General features: G+C 35.6%; 1 protein-coding gene across 1 annotated transcript in view; it reads right to left on the minus strand.

Moving 5' to 3' along the window:
* CCDC36 (coiled-coil domain containing 36) overlaps positions 1-21,908 on the minus strand; it is a 58,981-nt gene extending 37,073 nt beyond the window's left edge. The window contains exons 1-3 of the mRNA XM_027836873.1: positions 21,853-21,908; positions 16,263-16,437; positions 8,652-8,839 (exon numbers count right to left, since the gene is read on the minus strand). Coding sequence (XP_027692674.1) covers positions 8,652-8,839; positions 16,263-16,437; positions 21,853-21,908 — 419 coding nt within the window. The remainder of the gene's footprint in view (positions 1-8,651; positions 8,840-16,262; positions 16,438-21,852) is intronic.
* Positions 21,909-22,283: the final 375 nt, after the last annotated feature.

Below are 22,283 nucleotides of genomic sequence, written 5' to 3' on the forward strand. Positions count from 1 at the left end.
TACTTCACCTCATTGAGGGTTTTGGTTTTTTTTCATCAAAACCTTACCTGAGGGCACTCTGCCTAAAGGAGTATAGATTTTGATGGCTGAAACCTCATGGGATATGTTGGAGTTTAAAGGCTGGATTTCTTTTTTTTCTCTTCCCTACTTATTTATTCTATGATTTTTGAGGGGGGAAAAAACTGGGACAAATTGACTCTTTTGCTCCTTGTAGTCTCATTTATGATTCCTTGAAATACAGCCTTGGAAGACCAGGCTTTGATAAAGCCCACTGGGAATCAAATGGAGTTACTTGATCAAGCCTTAAACCCAAATCACTCTGGCTCTCACTGATTGGTCAACAATAGGTCCCTCCCCAAGCCTCACTTGGTCATTGTTTGGGTGGTGATGGCTCAAGAGTGAGTGTAAATAACAATTGTATCTGTTTTGGCCAGAAACCCTGAGAGTCTTCCCCTCCCAGATTGATTTTTTTTTTTTTAACCAGGTAAAGAGGCCATTTTTTGCCTCCTTTCTTACCTAACCTTAATCACTGAATACATATTGCCTCAGACAAACTGAGACCTGGGAAAGATCTTAGCTTAAAAAGGCCATGGTCTCCCACTGGATGGCCCATCCCGGGCCATCTCCAGTCATCTTGATCTATATCTTGCCACTGGACCCAATGGAGCAGGAGGAGAGAGTTAGGCTGGTGACTTGGCATAGCCTGGCCTCACTTAAATCCAATTCATTTGCAAGTCAAGACATCACCTTTCCAGTGTCATTGGGCCTCTGAGAATGAAGGACAGACAACAACAACAAGATAGAGGGGATCTTCCTTTAAGATACCTCAACATCTTTTGCACAAAGTCTTTCCTGATCCACCCCCCCAACTGTGAGTTCTCTCCCTTCCAAACTATCTCATATTAAATGACTTTGTATGTGTTTCTATTCATTTGATGCCTATTCTTTATATGCTTATACAAGTACTTGTCTCCCCTCCTAGAATTCTAAGCTCCATAGAGCAGAGATTGTTTCATTCTCTGTACCTTGTATACAAAACACAGTGTCTGGTACATAAAAAGGGCTTAGCAAATGTTCGTTGATAGATTAATTAAAAGTAAAAACTGAATCACACCACCAGACATGGACTGATTCTTTATTCTCAGAACATTATTCTAGATATTCTAGCACTGTATCTGAAAACACTATCTGTATACCCATACCTAAAACTAAATCATAAAAAAGAACACTCAAATTCTTTCTACAATTGTTATAAATATGATTTGTGGATTCCCTTAAGAATCCCGTTAAGAATTCTCTTAAGAATCCTCAAGCCTATCAATTTGGAACTTCAACGAGTCACTACAGACTATTAAAATAATAAAAGCTCACATGTATATAGGCTTTAAGCCCTTCCACATAGTCTCTCATCTGATTCTCACAATAATCCTATGACATAGGTGCTATTACAATCCTCATGTTATGGATTAGGAAACTAAGGTGGAAAGATTAAATGTCTTGTCTAGAGTCATGCAGCTAATAAGTGTCTGAGACAGAATTCGAGCACAGATTTACCTTGCTACAAGTCCATACTCTATCCACTATACCATGCTGCTGTTCAAAAGACACCCACAAAACATGGCAAAAACAGCAAAAACTGGATAATTGCTTATAATGGAGGCTAATCAGGGGAGTCTTTGGTCATTCCCTTTGATCAGTTCCCTGATTTACTTGATGACATCACAAATCATTGGCCTTAAGATAATATTACAGGTTAGAGAAGGTAAAGAGGACAGTACAAGGTGAAGTAGATAGAATGCTGTACCTGGAGTCAAGCCTCAAACATTGGCAGTACGACCCTGCCTATTTCAGTTTCCTTATCTGTAAAATGAGAACAATAAAAGCTCCTATCTCCCAGAGTGTTATAAAAGATAAAGTTAGATAATATTTCTAAAGAGTTTTACAATACTTCAAGCAATATATAAGTGCTAGCTATTATTATTATGGGCATCTCCTATGGAGCGTGGCATAGGCCCTAATACCTTTATGAAAAAACACAGGGAAGATCTCCGTGTGATCCTCAATATCTGAAGCTGCCTCCTGATGACTGACTAACTGAAGTCCAATAGGACAGACTTTTGTCTGAGGAACTGGTTCTACAAGAACCTGAGGAGGGGATCTCTCTCCTCTACCTCCAAACAGCAGCATCAATGGCAACTTACAGCAGATACACATGGCAGTGGGAGATATCTGCTTATACCCAGATTTCCCAATCCTGGATTCTTTCCTCTGCTTTGCTTTCCTTTGGGGGCATAAATTAGAGATTATCAATCCTAAAAATAATGTTTCCAGTTGGCGGGTTACCTCATGAGCAATCCTGAGTTTGAGAGTCAGGTACTAGCTGCCCTGAGGGGAATTTTCTTACCACATGCTTTGGGGAAAATAGGACCACCAAGAGGAGACCCTAGAGCTAAGGAATAAAGCCATGTCATGAGGGGCCAGGAGATCTGGACCTTGCCAACCCTCCATGATCTTGCTGTGAGTAGCTTGCACGGTAGACATCTAGGGTAAATGGGGAGGATTTGTTCTGTACAAAGTGTCTTTACCATCTAAGGGAGTATAATGAGCTCATCAAGTGCCTTATGTTTCCTATATTTGTTCATTCATACTTAGGAATCTTTTCTATCTTATGAAGTTTCTGTGGTAGAGGAAATAAAGGCTGTCCCAGAGCTTATATACATGATGTATACTCAATTCTTAACCTACCTTTGTGGTGGTTATAGACCACAAATAAAGAAACCCAGACACAGGTCATATTTAAGCTTTGTTTTAGAGATTTCTGCATAATTTTATTTTAGAGTAGAACATAATCAGAAAAAAATTGACTCCTCTGGGTTTATATTAGCCCAGAGGCCTTGTAGGGCACTGAGGTGTCATGTTTGGGGGTTGTGATTAATTAGATTGATTAGCGCTTCCTTGATCAACTCTCATTATATGTATATTCAAAACTCATTTTATAACACCATACTAAAGAATAAGTTGCTTAGGAATATTAATTTTCACTGCTTTTAGGGAATCCCTATTCAGGTATAGGCTAGACTAGGACCCTAAGTTTCCAACTCTGAGATTCTGTGATCTATCCATTGAAGAATTTTTTTTCTATTCAAAGAAAAAAAAACTATTACTGTGTCTAAAAACTCATAGGCTGTCAGTATAACCTAACATCTTCTATAAGAAAAAGAACAAATTAAGATATTCTGTTAGTGTATATGAAAACAAAGTTATATCTTCTGAACAAGAATAATAACTGACCTATATCACTATTGTAGAGGGTTGATAAGGGAAACCTATTCAACTTGATGAGGTTAAAGGAATAAGGCCACTGTTTGGGACTCTATGTGTGAAAAATTTTGAATTCTCCTGGAGTGGTTACATTTCACATCATCTCCAAGAACCAGGTACATCCCAAAAGTGCAAATTTGGACTTTGGTTGCATATAAGCCTCATTCAGGTCCTAAGATAATTGATGACCTCCATGATGCTGTTTGCGATAATGGCGACCCAGGTATTTGTTGACCCATTCACAAATCACTGAGGGTGGATGATTAAGTCTCAGGGAATAATATGATTGGTTCAGACTATTATGGATTGGAACTCCCTTGTACTACCTATAAAGTGAGCAGTCAGAGCTGCTAAAGATCATAAAGTCAGTGATCAGAGCACAGAGTAGCATCAGATGAGATCTGAGAATAGAACTAGGTCCCTGTGTGAGAGAATGAAGCCTGCCCATCCCTATAACTCCCCAGGAACATCTCCCCACCTCCTTTCAGCACCAGAGATGGCAGCCACAGAGAGGCAGTGTCTGAGACGTGTTATAGTTACATGTACCTAATTGGTAGAAAAAGCCCCAAGGTATAGTAGAAAAGTCAGGTCTTCTGGATAAGTATCAAGAATTTGGGAATCCAGGGATGGAGCCAAGATATCAGAGTAACAGGAAGTACAGTTAAGCTTTCCAATGCAACTCTTCCACAAGTATCTAGAAAATGCACCAGATGGAGTCCTAATCAGGAAATCAAAGAAAAAAATCAGAGTGAGTCCTATTTCCAGCTCAGGTCAGCATACGGAGATAAACAGAGAGGCCTGTGGACATTTGAGGCGGGGCCTGTTTAGGAGCATGCAGCTACAGAGGATTCTAGTGTGTAAGACCTGAGAGAGGATCGAGGCTGTACACCAGAGCACTGAATCTCAGACTCACGTAGAAGGACCCTGACCTTGTGAAGGTTATGGGAATGGATGCCAACTGGCAGCTCTGCTGTTCACTATTCAGTTCTGGGTCACAGATCCAGGGCTGGCTGACAAGGGGACCTGGGAGTCAGTGAAGAATGGTCACCCAGACTGTATCTAGTCTTCGTATGCTATTTTGCCATGAAAACCAAGGCTTGTCATCGAATGCAACCCCAAAATCCACTGCAGTGAATTTCACCACAATCCAGAGTGATCCCTCACAGATAGGAATAATCTTTCTATGATCTAATTGTTTGTTCTTACCTGCTTAATGAGGCTAATCTGCTTCTCACAAAAGAACACCAACAACTTCCCCATCACCATTATCTAAACGTTCAGGCTTCTTTGAAGAATCTTTGATTTTATGTCCCCTTACTGTGATATAAGTACATAACTGCAAACTAAAAAACTTCAGTGTTGGCAAAGGGACTATAATGCTACTCTTTTTCAGCTAAGCTAACATTTATCAGGAAGGAGCCGTGTTTGAACACTGGACTAGATAATATTCCTTCTCTAATGCCAAAGCTGCCATCTTTGTACCCTCCTCTCCCCTTCATTTTTTCATTTCTTTCTCACCACATTATGACTTGGTCCCATTGACAGAAAACAAAAAACTAAAAGCAAGAGCTTACATTGAAATGGAATTTACCATAACTATACCTTCCCACTCTTCCATTATGGAATTCAGTTTCTTATGCTTGAATGTTTCTAAATAAAGAGCCCTGGTTTTTTTCTTAACTTCTTTGAGATACTCTTCAAACAGAAAGCTCATAATTTGTTCTCTGTTTTCACTGAATGTTAAATGGCTCTGAAATTATATAAACTGTATTGAACAGATGGCAGAAAATGCAGAGGAAATGCAGAGAGACAGTACCTGGAGAAAAGAAACTCATCAATCAGTAGCTTAAAATATGTATTAATCAAGAGGCAAAGGTCCTATAAATAGCTAGTTTGTTCCTTTTATTTCTAAAGGAATGACAGCTACAAATAGAAGTTAAAGAAATCTTATCTTCTCAGAGTCCCCTCAGAAATTCCATCTGTCCTTTTGAAGATGAAATATATACCTTGCAGCTATTCAAAATGAAATGAATGATAGTTATTAACTGTCATGGTAGTAATTAAGTCAAACAAGTCCTCCAACATAGTTCCTTTGATAAGGAGGTGTGATGCTTTAAAAAAAATGTCGAATATTTTTAGTCTTATTTTCATTCTTTTTTTCAGTTGCAGGGGTTTACACAAAACAGTGACCATGGTGTTTCCAGCTTATAGCTGAGAGGTTTCAGAAAGAAGCTAAAGCTTCCTTCTGCTGCTTGATTTGGCCTGGAGGGGAGAAGGAGAAAAGAATGACAATGCCATGAAACAGATAAGCTGTAAAATATAAATGGCAGGAAAGAAGATGAGGGATCTGTATGCAACTGAGGCCACCAAAAAGAGATGCACTAACCATCAGGTTCAATCTGTGAGAAGCCAGCTTGTCTTCAGAATTGTCTGTGAGAATGATCTATACTAAATTCCACCTGAAAGGTAGTCGGTAGTTCTGGGAATGATGCTGGTCTCAAATCTCAAAGGACTGAGCCTGACTCAACTCATGCACCAGTGCACTTCCGAAGGTCAGGACTGTACAATAACCTTGGGGACAGCCAAACACCATTCTTTATAAGGTTGACATCCCTCTGGAAGAACACACTGGGCAAGAGAAAGCTCTGATTAAGCACTATTTGTGAGTGAGGGGAGATAGTGTGTACAATGAAAATCAATCAATCAGTATTTATTATGAGTTTACCTTGGGTAAAGCACTATGCTAAGGAATGGAGATACAAGTAAAAGCAACAGTTCTCCCATCAAGGAGCTTCATTCTAGTGGGGGAAACATGTACAGACACAGATACAATAAATAATAAAAATAGCTAACATTTATGTAGCACTTACTATGTGCTAGGCACTGTACTAAACACTTTACAATTATAATCTTATTTGATCCTCACAATCACCCTGGGAGGTAAGTGCTATTATTATCCCCATTTTACAGATGAGGAAATAGAGGCAGATAGAGGTTAAGTGACTTGCCAGGGTCACATGGCTAGTGTCTGAGGCCAGATTTGAACCCAGGTCTTCCCTGACTCCAGGCCCAGAGCTCTATCCACTGAGCCACCTACAAGATACATACAAAGGTAAACTTAGAAGGAAAAGTACTACTAGATAGGGAAACCAGGAAAGGGCCAAAGAATTTGGACTTTGACATGAGTTGTGAATGAAGCCAGAGATTCTAAAAGGTGGAAGTTAGGAAGATTAGCATTCCAAGCATGCAGGACAACCAGTGCTAAAACAGAGGCCAGAAATGGAGTGTCGTGTGAGGAACAGCAATTAGGCCAGTATGGCTAGATAGTAAGAGAAGAGTAAGTGAAGAGAAGTAATGTGAGAGGAAACCAGAATGATATTAAGAGGGTGAGGGTATAAAGAATTTTAAATACCAAACAGAGGATTTTAAATTTGAATTTGGAGGTAATAGGGAGCCATTTGAATTTACTGGGGGCTGGGGGGGTTGCCATGGTCAGACCTGTGCTTTAAGAAGCTATATGAAGGATGGATTGGAGTGGGGAGAGATGAGACAAGAAGACCAATGAGGAGGTTGTTATAATAGTCCAGGTTAGAAATGATAAGGGCCTGAATATGGGTGGCAGCCATATGAGTGGAGAGAGGATGATGTATCCAAGAGACATTGTAGAGAAGGATTTGGCGAGAGGTTGTATGTATGTGTGTATATATTACATATTAGACTATATATAAATCATATTGTATTATATATGATACATACAAATATATCTTATTTATATATAGCTTATATATCCATATATAGGTACATGTATCTACATCTGTAGACAAATAGATAAATAGACACAGAGTGTGAGTGAGAGTGAGAAGTCAAGGATTATTCTGAGGTTATGGACCTGGATGGCTGGAAAGATGGTGGTACCCTCAATAGTAATTAAGTTCATCCGGAGTCAGAGAAACTGGGTTCATTTCTGGCTCTACTTCTTACCTGTGTGACCTTGATTAAATCCCTTCTCCTCTATTGGCCTCATTTTACTTTTATGTAAACTCAAGACTTGATCCTACAACCTTATGTGTCTAGTTGCCTACAGCAATTTAGAAAGACATTCCTGCCTTCTTCCCTGATCTACATGAAGAAAACAAATATAACTAAGCAATTATTACCAACACTCAATAAGCAATAATCACTAACACCATATAAATTGAATTGTATAGGCTTGTTGTCACAATGTCATTAGTGGATGAAAAAAATGGAAAAAAATATATGTCATTGTCTTTTGTCAACTGTGATAATATGTCTGGTATGTGAAATAGACGAGCAGCTTAAGTAGCTTAGTGGAAAGAGCACTAATAGAGAGAGGACCTCGGTTCAAATCCCAGTTTTGCTGCTTATGGTCTATGTGACAAGGGCAATTTAATTTATGCAGGCTTTAGTTTCTTCATCTGTAAAATAAGAAAGTTGAACTAGATAATTTCAAAGGGTCCTTTGGAACTTTAGGGGCTGTGATTGCATGAGGTTAAGACTACTTTTTTTTATCGCTTTTTGGTGAGGCAATCGGGGTTAAGTGATTTGCCCAGGGTCACACAGCCAGTAAGTGTCATGTGTCTAAGGCCGGATTTGAACTCAGGTCCTCCTGACTCCAAGGCTGGAGCTGTATCTGCTGCGCCACCTAGCTTCCCCATGACTGCATCTTAAAAAGCAAAAAGCTGAAAATCAAAACTATTAGGAGCTGGCTGCCAAATACTGGGCAAATTATTTTCTGTGCTGTGGGCCTTTAGCTTCACTACCTGTAAAGTGAGTTTAAGGGTTATAATTTACCTCCTAAATTTAATCAAGATGAAATAACATGATACAACATCAACTACTTCACAAAGTATGTCAATAGACCTTCAGGTCTTTCTCACAAAGTCCCCAATTTCTCATTGGGAAAATCAGCATTAACTATATTCTTGTGCTTTACTGAAACTCTTCTGGAAATGCAGCTCAAACCCTACATTTTGCATTTTCGCCTAAAATAGGTGGCCAACTACATGCCATTTCTCATGAGAAAGAAAATGAGTGTATTTTTCGAAAGCTACACAAGCTATAGTTCGCATCTACCATTCCTTTCACAGTAAGTCCTCCAGCATTCTTTTTCTAGAATGGGCAAAAATCTTCATAATCCATCCTAACCTCAAAGCTTTAAAGCACAGGGCACATTCTACTAAACTAAATAGGTAATCAGCAGCAACAGGAAGACATAATCTTTTGCCCACATGTGGCAGACTTGAACTTAAAGCCCTTGATGTCAGTCATTTTCCTCTTCGATCCAAAGAAATGAATTGTCCTTCACTTACCTGTCTTTGGGTATGTTTGCATACCTGTCCTGTTTATCTTGTGCTCTCTTCTTATTCTCCTCAAACTGTTCCAAGACACCTTTTGATTTTCCAATAGGTAAATGAGGAATAAGTAAATTTCCATCCTTTGAATCTCCCCCAAACAGCTGGGGTTTTGCCTGATATTTTGTGAAAATACTAGGTTCACTCTGTTGGAAATAAAAAAGGAAATCTTACAGCTACTCAGCTACTTACAATATTGTCCTCAGTTCTCTGCAAAGTAGGACCATTTCCACACATGATATGATTCTAAACATGTAATTTTGTAACTTTGAGTACTTCGCTTTAGTCTTAGCATAACAGATTTTCCAGAAAAAATAAAAGTGACATTGCCTATCGAGAATTAAGCTCTTGGAGAAACAATCAATAATTCCATTAAAGAGAATAACAATGAGAAAGCATACCAAACTTTATGGGATGCAGCCAAAGCACTACTTAGGGGAAAATTTATTTCTCTAAATTTTTACATCAATAAAATAGAGCAAGAGTAGATCAGTGCCTTGGGCATTCAACTAAAAAACTTGAAAAAGAACAAATTAAAAATCCCCAATTGAGCATCAAATTGGAAATACTAAAAACCAAAGGTGAGATTAATAAATTTGAAAGAAAACTGTTGAACTAATAATAAAACTAGGAGATTGTTTTATGAAAAAGGGAACAAGATAGATAAACCAATGGTTAATTTGATTAAGAAGAAGAAAATATCTAATATCAAAATATCCAATACCAAATATACAGTATCAAAAATAAAAGAAGTGAATTTGCCACCAATGAAGAGGAAATTAAAGCAATCATTAGGAAATATTTTGCCCAATTACAAGCCAATAAATCTGAAAATCTAAGCAAAATTGATGAATATTTATGAAACTATAAATTGCCCAGAATAACAGAAGGAGAAATAGAATACCTAAATAACACCAACTTAGAAAGAGAAACTGAACAAGCCATCAATGAATTCCCTAAGAAAAAATCCCAACAGTCAGATGGGTTCACAAGTGAATTCTACTAAATATTTAAAGAATAATTAATTCCAATACTATATAAACTATTTAGAAAAATAGGTGGAGGAATCCTACCAAATTCCTTTTATGACACAAATATGGTGGTGATACCTAAACCAGGAAGAGCTAAAACAGAGAAAGACCATATTCCCAAAGACCATAGACCAATTTCCCTAATGAATATTGAAGCAAAATGTTTAAATAAAATACTACCAAGGAGATTACAGCAATATATTATAAGGATCATACACTATGGCTAGATGGGATTTATAGCAGGAATGCAGGTTGGTTCAATATTTAGAAAAAAACATTAGCATAGTTGACTATATCAATAACAAAACCAACAGAAATCATATGATAATGTCAATAGATGCTGAAAAAGGTTTTGACAAAATACAGTACCCATTCTTATTAAAAACAATAGAGAACATAAGAATAAATGAAACTTTTCTTTTTTTTTTTGCTTTTTGTTTTGTTTTGTTGAAATGGAACTTTTCTTAAAACGGTAACTTATATCTATCTAAAACTATCAGCAAGTATTATCTGTAATGGGGATGAGCTAGAAACCTTCCCAATAAAATCAGGAGTGAAACAAGGATGCCTAGCATCACCACAATTATTCAACATTGTACTAGAAATATTAGTTTTAGCAATAAAGAAATTGAAGGAATTAGAACAGACAATGAGGAAACAAAACTATCACTCTCTGCAGATGATATGATGGTATACTTAGAGAATCCTAGAGAATCAACTAAAAAACTAGTTGAAATAATTAACAACTTCAGCAAAATAGCAGGATATAAAATAAACCCACATAAATCATCAGTATTTCTATATATTTCCAACAAAATGCAGCAGCAAGAGATAGAGAAATTCCATTTAAAATAACTGCAAACAATATAAAATACTTGGGATTCTACCTGCCAAGACAAAACTGGGAACTAGATGAACACAATTATAAAATACTTTTTCTATAAATAAAGTCAGATCTAAATAATTAGAAAAATATTAATTGCTCATGGGTAGGCCAAGCAACTATAATAAAAGTGACAATTATACCTAAATTAATTTACTTATTCAGTGCTATACCAATCAAACTACCAAAAAATTATTTTATAGAACTAGAAAAAATAACAAAATTCATTTGGAAGAACAAAAGGCCAAGAATATCAAGGGAATTAATAGAAAAAAATGCAAAGGAAGGTAGCCTAACAATACCAGAACTCAAACTATATTATAATGCAGTAATCATCAGAACTATCTGGTACTGACTAAGAAACAGAGTCATAGATCAGTGGAATAGATTAAGTACATAAGACATAGTAGTAAATTACCATAGTAACCTAGTATTTGATAAACCCAAGGACCCCAGACTCTGGGATAAGAACTCACTATTTGACAAAAACTGCAGAGAAAACTAGAAAACAATATGGCAAAAATTAAGTATAGAACAACATCTTACACTATATACCAAGATAAGTTCAAAATGGATACCTGATTTATACATAAAGTGACACCATAAGTAAATTAGGAAAGCAAGGTATAGTTTACCTGTCAGATTTATGGAGAAGGGAAAAATTTATGACCAAACAAGAGATAGAGAGCATTACAATATATAAAACAGATAATTTTGATTATATTAAATTAAAAAGTTTTTACACAAACAAAACCAGTGCAACCGAGATTAGAAGAAAGGCAGAAAACGAGGAAATGATCTTTATATCAAGTGTCTCTGATAAAGGCCTCATTTCTCAAATATATAGAGAACAGAGTCAAATTTATAAGAATATAAGCCATCCCCCAACTGATAAATGGTCAAAGGATGTGAACAGGCAGTTTTCTGATGAAGAAATCAAAGTACCTAAAGTCATATGAAGAAATGCTCTAAATCACTTTTAATTAGAGAAATGCAAATGAAAACAACTCTGAGGTACCACCTCACACCTATTATATTGGCTAATATGACAAAAAAGGAAAATAATCAATGTTGGAGAGGATGTGAGAAAATTGGGACACAGATACACTGTTGGTGGAATTATGAACTGATGCAACCATTCTAGAGAGCAATTTGGAACTATGCCCAAAGGGATATAAAACTGTGCATAGCCTTTGATCTAGCAATACCACTACTAGGTCTGTTTTCCAAAGAGATCATAAAAATGGGAAAAAGATCTACATGTGCAAAAATATTTATAGTGGTCCTTTATGTGGCAGCAAAATATTGGAAATTGAGGGGATGTCCATCAATTAGGGAATGGCTAAACAAGCTGTGGCATATGAATGCAATGGAATACTATTGTGCAATAAGATATGATGAGCAGGCAGAATTCAGAAAAACCTAGAAAGATTTGTATGAACTGCTGCAAAATGAAATGAGCAGAACCAGGAGCACACTCTACACAGTAACAGCAATAATATATGATGATCAACTATGAATGATTTAGCTTTTCTCAACAACACAATGATCCAAGACAATTATAAAGGCCTCATGATGGAAAATGCTATCCATATCTGGATAGAGAACTAATGGACTCTGAAAGCAGATTGAAGCATACTACTTTTATTTAATTTTTTTTCATGTTTTTTTTTCCCTTTTGGTCTGTTTCTTCTTTCACAACTATGACTAATATGAAGATATGTCTTACATGATTGCACACATATAACCCATACAAAATTGCTTACCATTTTAGCAAGAGGAGAAGGGAGGGAGAAGAGAAGAAAAATTTGGAACTCAAAATCTCGCAAAAATGCATGCTAAAAATTGTCTTTACATATAATTGGAAAAAAAATTAAATATTATTTTAAAAAAGTACAAAACTACCCAAGTAACAGACTCTCTGAAAATTAGAATGACCCAGATAGACATTAATAACTCCATGAAATAAGAAAAAATATTTTTAAATAAGTCAAAAGACTAAAAAAAGAAGAAAACATAAAGTATTTCATATAAAAAATTACTGACCTTAAAAACAGATTAAAGAGAAAAAAAATCTAAGAATCATTGTACTATATCAAAGCTATATCCAAAAAAAGTCTGGACGCTATGTTTCAAATAATCATGAGTAAAAACTTACCAGTCCTATTAGAATCTGAGGACAAATTGAATATAGAAATAATCTACTAGTCACCTGGTGAAAAATCCCCAAATCAAAATTCCCAATAACATCATAGCCAAAACTAGAGCTTCTGGGTAAAAACAAAACAAAACAAAGCAAAACAACAACAACAACAACAACAACAACAACAACAACAACAACAACAAAACACAGTCTGAGCTGCCAGAAAGATAGAATTCAAATACAGAGGAGTCACTTCTGGTTCACATAAGATTTCACAGCTGCCACTGTAAAGGAGAAGTGAGCTTGGAATATGATATTCCAAAAGGCAAAAGATATAGTCTTACAACCAAAAAATAATTTACGCAATAAAACTAAGTATGATCCTACAGGGGAAGAAATGGATCTTTAATGAAATGAAGGACTTCCAAGCATCCCTGATAAAATCACTAAAGCTAGGTAGAAACTGTAAAATGCAAACGCAGGAATCAAGAGAGTGTAAAAAGTAATATATTTGAGCAATTAGAAGGGACTATATAAGGATTAAATATTTACATTATAACAGGGATAGAAGACACAAGTTTTCTCCTCAGATCCCTAATGTCATCCAGAGTTATAAAGGAAATTAGATGAAACAGAGGGCCTCGAATGATTTTGTTGTTTTGATGATCTTTTTTAAAAAAGAAAGAAGGAAAGAAAGGAAGAGAAGAAAGGAAAACTCAGTACCTTACACAATCTAGGTACACAAGTAGAAGACTATACTAACAAAAGGAGCAGGCATCACTTGAATTCCACTTTCACTGGCTTCACTGGACACAATGAAATGACTCAAAGGAGGGTAGAATATACACAGAGACTTTGGTATAGGAATATATTCAACTCATAGGGAATAGGAGAGGACCAGAGGGAGGGAGAAGGGGAATAAAAGGGAGGGATTAGTCATAATCAAAACAAATTTCAAGTGTGGATATTTGATTGTAAAGTGTTTTAAAAGGCAAGAAAGAAAGAATAAGAATCTGAAATGGAAAGTAGACTGCATCAAGCATAGATTCCTAGTGCTTTGCACATTACTCATTTATCACCCTCTTCTTTTTTATAAAGAAGAAGGTGTGTGTGTTGTGGGGAGGGACAAAGAAAACAAAAGGTATAAAAGAATAGGATGGAGGAAATTACACAATTAACACTCAAAACTTAGAGTGATTAAAAAGTTTTTGCACAAAACAAGTGAAATTAAATTAGAAGGGAAACAGTTTCTTGGGGAAAGTTTTTGCCCCAAGTATCTCTGATAAAAGTCTCATTTCTAACATATATAAGGGACTAATTCAAATTTATAAGAATAAAAGCCATGCCAGAATTGGAAGAATACAAATGGATAGTTTTCAAAGGAAGAAATCTAAGTCTTTAATAACCAAATGAAAAAAATGCTCCAGAGAATAGAGAATATAGAGAAATGAAAATTGAAGCATTTCTGGGGTTCTACCTCATTCCCATTAGACTGGCAAAGATGACAAAAAAGGGAAATCACAAATATTGGAGGGGCTATAGGAAAACAGGGAAATTAATGAACTGTTGGTGGAGCTATGAATTATTCTTGTCATTCTGGAAAACCATTTGGAACTTTGGAACTACGAAATTAAAAGGCATTAATTTTTGTATACTTTTTGACCCAGCGATATTATTATGTTATACCTCAAGAAACTGAAGAAAGAGCAAATAGACTCTTATATGCAAAAATATTTGTAGCAGCTAGCTCTTTTGTACTGGCAAAGAAATGGAAACTAAGGAGATGCCCATCAACTGGGGAATGGCTAAACAAAATATGGTATAAGAATATAATGAGATATTATTGGGTCATAAGAAATGATAAGACTTATATGATCTAATGCAGAGTGAAGTAAGCAGAAGCAATAGAACAATTATATAGTAGAACAGCAATGTAAAGGTAAACAACTTTGAAGGATCTTAATAAGAACTCAAATCAACACAGTAACCAACAACAATTTCAGAGAATCTATGATGAAACATGCTTCACAATTCCTGACAGAGTGGTGATAAACTTAAGATGCTGAAAAAGACATTTATTTTAGACCTGGCCAATGTGTGAATTTGTTGTGCTTAACTATACATATTTGTTATTGGGTTTTGTTTTTCTTCTTTTTTTCAAATTGGGGGGGCAGGGCTAGAGTAAGTGGATTGTGTGGAGATGGAAGGAGCAGAAGGAGGAATAAAAAACAAATGTTTGTTAATTGGAAAAATAAGTAGTTGTTTTTTTAAAAATGAAATGAAGCTCTTTCTACCCAGTAAAGTTTCTAATGCAGTGCTAAGGGATGTAAAAATCTTTCAGATGAAATGGCTTAATGTCAACTGCATACATTTCAAGGAAAAACAATGAATTCCTAGTGATAGTGTTAGGAAATGTGGAAGGTTACCTTTCATACATTAATTAATTTAATTTTAATTGCTGCTGCTCAGATGCAACTCAGTAATTGTGTTACTAGGTCTCTGTCAAAAACATCTCAATGACATACACAGTTGACAAGTTTCTTTTCAGCTTTCATAATCCAAACTCAAAGTCTCTTTCAGGTCATTGGGCCTCAATTTTAGCCCTAAAATCCTTCTAGAGGATTTAGGTTTAGTTTATGACCTAGGCCTATAGGTCACTAGACTTCCATCAAATGAAAAGGTGAACCTGCAAAATATTATAATAAATTATAACTCACATTTCTATCAGGCTTTAAAGTTTACAAAGTACTTTCCTCAGATTCAGGAAATAGCAGAGCAAAGAAGTGAACCCAGGTTTCCTGAAACCAAGTCCAATGCTATTTCCATTGCACCATGCTCTCTCTCTCTGTCTCTGTCTCTGTCTCTCTCTATCTATCTATCTATTTAATCAGAGCAACAGTGAACACTAGGGGAGCAGGAAAATAGACTAATTAACAGTGATTAAAGATTTAAGAGATTTAGAAGCTATTCCTGGTATAGGTACTGAGTCATATAATATAAATTGGCAAATATCTGATTGTACTATGTCTTATTTGTCTCCTCTGAACATTCACTTTAAGTGCATATTTTAGAAGGAGGCATTAACTAGTCTACAAATCACCTGGAGCTTCTTAGAAAATTTTGCTGTCAAAACGAAAAATGTATATTACGATGTTACCAAACACTTCTCAAGAAGCCGTTTCCCCCTGCAAAATCTAATAAGTAAAACTGCATTACTGGTCTCAGAAAAAATGATGCAATATTTGACTCTCCCCAAGAAAGGTTGAAGCCCAACCATATTTGGCACAATTCCATCATTAATTATTAGTTAAATAACAAAAACAACTGCAAAAACAAATTATTTTCCCATTACATCTAACCTAGCAAGTCACTCATCTATTATAAACCCTCTTCAAATATTATCCTTTGAGATCTACATTTCCTAAGATGTATTTAAACAGTTTTTAAAAAACATCCTACTTTCCTTAAGAACAGTGAAATGATTGCAAAGAAATTACGTAAATCAGACTCACATCCTCAGAGTTCTGTTGTGAAGTTTTGGCATGTCTCAAGTAGGCATTGAAGTCCAAAGATGCTGAAAGTGATTGTGAATTCTCTGGACAGAATTGGGACCCAAAGAGGAACTGGGAATCAGTGAGGCTGGAGTAATCATTAAGATTGTTATTCCAACTAGATGGTTTATTGGTCCTGGAATAATATAAAAAATAAAGAGTAATATGCTTCAAGTCAAGAGATATTTTGAGCCAATTAAATTCTAGAGTTATAGGATTTAGAGATCATTGAATTCAACCCTTTATTTTATGGCCGATGAAAAGTATTTATTAGGTGAAGTGATTCACCAGTGGTTATAGAATGAATGAATGAAAAAGTATTTATTAAGCACCTATTATGTGCAAAGCACTGTGCTAAATGCTATAACAATACAAATAGAAAAAAAAAGCAATAGTCTGTTCTCAAGGAGCTCACATTCTAATACAGGCAATAAGTCCATAGATGAATGCTTTCAGGCTCCAAATTCAATGCTCTTGCTACACTATTATATCACCTTTCTAATTTACAGACAATCACTTCAGTCTCTATTGTCACACTGCCTGCTATCACCCTCAGTATGGTGCCATCAGCATTCTACTAGGTGTCAGTTAAGACTAAACTATCACCACCCTGACTACAATAAGCATCATTTATAGAAGATCAAGAGAATTCTTGGTACTGCTGTAGAATAACTTTCTTGACAGAGAAATTTACTTAGTACTCCTAATAACACCAGCATATCTTATATAGGACCATCTTCATCTTTGAAAACATAGTTCATAAATCTTTAGGGACTAAAGAAGCACAGTACATTGTCTTCTCAAGATTTTCATAAAGTAATGTACTGTTCCCTACAATGGCTTCTTGTTTCTTGTCCATTTATCATAAGTGACTTATAGATTATAATATTGTAACAACATACTAGAGTCCAAATGTTTTTAATGTTTATAAATAAAATTTACTTTAACTTAGGATATGCATAAATGTTCAAAAATATGAAGAAGAACAGGAAGATAGTTCAAACAAACAAAAAAAAATCAGCTCCCTTCCCCCCAAATAAAACCTCGAAAAAACCCAAACAAGTAAAATAACCAAAAAAATGATTGTGGATGATTGGACATTTCTCGCATTTACTGATTTTTAAAGCCTCTACAACCCATAATTCTGCCATATTAAAAACTCCTGTCCTTGCATTTTTCCTCTCTACTTATATTTTACATAGCACCCACTTATAGCTTTCAGAAGGGACTTTAGCTATCATCTAGTCCAACCTTCTCATTTTACAGAACAGGAAAGATACTCCGCCAAGAAATAATCAATTGTTGAAACCTGCATCATTTCCTGTGGAAAGTTATGGCATTCATTACCTCTACTATGATGAATTTGGCACTGTTACTCACTCTCTGAACTCTTCGAGTGTAGTGAGCAATATTAGCATAGTGATGCCATATGGTGGAAGTCAGTGGAGCTGACTCCTTGGTTCCATATACTCCATAAACTAGGTAGACAGGCGAGTCACGTAAACTTTGCAAGCCTCAGTTTCCTCACTTACGGAGATAATAATACTTGTTCTACCTACTTCCCAGGGTTGTTGTAAGGAAGATACTTTGTAAACCAAAAAGCACTAATAAAATGTGAGCTAAAATTAATGTCAATTCCATTTGAATATAATAGACTGCATACTATATCGGTCAGGACAAATAAAAGAACATGAATGTCAAATTTAAGAGAAATCTAGACAATTTGGGCTACAAAGTACTATCAAACTATTTTAAAAATCAGTAGCCCAAGAAATAACTCACAAAGATCATTCATCTTCAAAATATAAAATTTAAAATAACAGTAGTACATAAATATAATACATATCCTAAGCAAGAAGGATCTTTTATGTCATTAATGAATAATAATGACAAGCTGATTAGATTCAAGGACTACACACACACACACACACACACACACACACACACTTCACTGTGGAAAGAAAGAGACATAAGTATATATGTATATATATGTGTATATATATGTATATGTACATATGTGTGTTCACACATATATATATGGAGAGTTGCTTAATAATAGTTCAAAATAGATCTTTGTGATTCCCCCCACAAAGCCACAGTGAATAATTAGTTGGGCTGGAACAAAGGCAGATTAGTAGGTCAATTTAAATCATTGTGTTTGTAAGTAGGTTAGTTTTGAAATTGATGAAGACCTCTAATTTTTGTTCCACACTCAATACTAACTGCAATTTTTTCTTACAGAGAACAAATCTCTAGGTTTCTGCTAAATTAATAATGAATCTTCAAGAAAGTTTTTGAAGAAAAGAAAGCATTCAGTGAATAGTCATACAGGAAGACAATTAGAAATTTCTTAAATTTCTTCCCTCCACTTCTGGTATACTGTCTCACCCATCACCCAAACCAGAAGCTAGGAAATGTTGGTAAAGGACATAGCTGGTAGATACCATTACGTGCTCAGGGTTAAATTACTTTCTCTAAGTGGGCTTGAAAATTTTCTCTAAACATTATGAAATGAAAATGGATAATTTTCCATACATTAAATTGAAAAGTTTTTGCACAAACAAAGCCAATGCAACCAAGATTAGGAGGGAAACAGAAAACTGGGAAAGAATTTTTACAACCAGTATCTCTGATAAAGGCCTCATTTCTAAAATACAGAGAGAACTGAGTCAAATTTATAAGGATACAAGTCATTCCCCAATTGATAAATGGTCAAAGGATATAAACAGGCAGTTTTCAGATGAAGAAATTAAAGCTATCTGCAGTCATATGAAAAAATGCTCTAAATCACTGTTGATTAGAGAAATGCAAATCAAAACAACTCTCAAGTACCACATCACACCTATCAGACTGGCTGACGTGACTAAACAGGAAAATGATCAACGCTGGAAAAGATGAGGGAAAATTGGCATACTAATGCATTGTTGGTGGAGTTGTGAACTGATCCAACCATTCTGGAGAGCAATTTGGAACTATGCCCAAAGTGCTATAAAAATGTGCACACCCCATCAATTGGGGAATGGCTGAGCAAGTTGTGGTATATGAATGTGATGGAATACTATTGTGCTATAAGAAATGATGAACAGGCTGACTTCAGAAAAACCTGGAAAGACTTGTATAGTCTGATGCTAAGTGAAGTGAGCAGAACCAAGAGAACGTTGTACATAATAACAGCCATGTTGCATGATGACTAATATTGATAAACTTAACCCTTCCTAGCAATACAAGGATCTAAGTCATCTCCAGAGGCCTTGTGATGGAAAATGCTATCCACACCCAAACAAAGAACTATGGAAGCCAAATTGCTAATTTTTTTTCTCTTCTGTTTAGTTTTGTTTCCTCTTTCTGATGGTTCTTCCTATTGATTTTAATTTCTACTTATAACATCACTAATGTGAAAATATGTTTAATATGAATGTAAATGTATAGCCTATATCAGATTATGTGCCATCTTGGGGAGGGTGATGGGGAGGAAGGGGGAGAAAAATTTTAAACTCAGAAGCATATGGAAGTGATTATTGATAAATCAAAATAAACTAATAAAAAAAAGAGGAAAAAAATGTGCATACCCTTTGACCCAGCAATACCACTTCTAGGTCTGTATCCCAAAGAGATCATACAAATGGGAAAAGGACTCATATGCACAAAAACATTTATATAATTTATATAATTATATATTTTTTAATATATTATTTATATTATTTTTGTGGTGGCAAAGAATTGGAAATTTAGGGGATGCCCATCAGTTGGGGAATGGCTGAACAAATTGTGGTACGTGAATGTAATGGAATACTATTGCACTATAAGAAATGATGAGCAGGCAGACTTCAGAAAAACCTGGAAAGATGTTTATGAACTGATGCCAAGTGAAGTGAGCAGTACCAGGAGAACACTGTACACAGTAATGGCCACAATGTGTAATGACTAACTTTGATAGACTCATCTATTCTTAGCAATGCAAGGATCCAAGACAACTCCAAAGGACCCATGATGGAAAATGCTGTCCACATCCAGAAAAAGAACTATGGAGTCTCAATGCAGATCAAAGCATATTATTTGCTCTCTTTCTTTTTGATTCCTTTTTTTTTTCAGTTTCTTCTTTCTTGTGGTTTCTTTCCTGTTGATTCTAATTCTTCTTTACAACATGAAATGTTGTTAATATATGTTGTTAATAATGTTGTTAATATAATAATGTTGTTAATAATATGTTAATATAATAACATAGGTTCAATATGAATGTATATGTAGAGCCCATATTAAATTGCATGCCATCTTGGGGTGGGGGGAGGGGAGAGATGGGGAGAAAATTTGGAACTCAAAATCTTGTGGAAGTAAGCATTGAAAACTAAAAATAAACATAAATTTTAAAAAAATTTTCTCCAGTCAGCCCACAGGTTGAGATAACTGACAGGAAATCACTTAACTTATCCAATGTAAAAGATATTATGAACTCCTACAGTACTTAGAGTTTTTCCCACGTAATTCCATACAACTCTATAACTATATTATGATGCTATGTGCTAATTGTTATATGTGTTTATGTCTTATCTACCTATCGTTCCTCAATAGTAGGCATAAGTCAATATGTATATATGTAAATATGTATACACACACACACACACACACACATATCCTTTTTATGCTCCATGGTACCTAGTACAAGGTTGGGAACAATGTGGGTGTTCAGTAAATGATTTTTGAATGAAACAATTTCCTCAATTCCCTGTGAACCTTGTCCTCTGATTAGTGAGCTTTCACTTTCTCTAGTCCTGTTCTCAGTTTCCACACCACTTTCCAGCAATTTCTAGCTATATGTGTTGGCTTCCTCTATTAGAACACAAGATAGGGACATCTAGGTGAAGCAGTGGATAGAGCACCAGCCCCAGAGTCAGCAGGACCCGAGTTCAAATCTGACCTCAGACACTAGACACTTAATAGCTGTATGACCCTGGGCAAATCACTTAACCCCATTGCCTAGCCAAAAAAAAAAAAAAAAAACCCAAACTGCATGAGGACAGGAGCTTATTTACTTGAATTTGTATCACCACAGTGTATGACAGTGCCTGCCAAATAGTAAACTCTTAATAAATGCTTTTTCATTCATTCATTCAGTTGATTTTAACTCCTAGATATCAGAAACCATGTATCACACTTCTGTATTTCTCACAGTGTCTAAACCAGAGCTAGACACAAAGTCTTTAAATAACATGGTCTGTGTCATATACTTTTTCTGTATCTGCCCATAGTGCCTAAAACAATGTTAGCTATACACTAGCTGTTTAAAGAATATATTTATTGAATTAAATTTTCTCCTCAAATGCAATCAAATAAGTGTTTATGGGCTGATTTACTGCTTTCATATATGAAATATAGAACTTAGGGAAGAGACCAGACAGGGTAAAGAGAGGCCTTGTGGGCTTGAGTGGCAATAGACTGCAGTATCCATTAGTGGAAACCTACCAGATAAGTGCAACCTTCCTGTATAGATAATAGATAAATGCAGTCACAAGATCTTCCTTCATCTACAGAGTATGTACTCATAAAAACTTACCCTGGGCCCGGTGGAACACTGAGCATCTCTTTGACATTCCAGACGTTAAAGTTCATTTCTTAAGATTCTATTAAAAAGAAGGAAAGTATACTAATTAAGCCAGCTCATAAAGTAATTTTTTTCATAAACAATTTACAAATGCCTATTCTGTGGAAATCAGGATGTCCCAACAGTAGTATCTACATTATATTGCCATCAAAACATTTTCTTTACCACCATAACAAGGACTAACCTTTCCCAAGGAAGCATTTTTGGTGACTTTGTATAAAAGTACAAAGTACTCTAACAACATCTGCTAATTCAGTCAAAATTCCATATTTATTAACTAGCCAGGCCTACATTTGAATTCTGTCAAATTGCCATTTACATGACCTTGGACATGCCAGTTCATGTCTTTGGGTCTCATTTTCCTCATTTTTAAAATAAGAGGT

This window comes from Vombatus ursinus, unplaced genomic scaffold, assembly GCF_900497805.2.
Source record: "Vombatus ursinus unplaced genomic scaffold, bare-nosed wombat genome assembly UNPS02014820.1, whole genome shotgun sequence".
NCBI lineage: Eukaryota > Metazoa > Chordata > Mammalia > Diprotodontia > Vombatidae > Vombatus > Vombatus ursinus.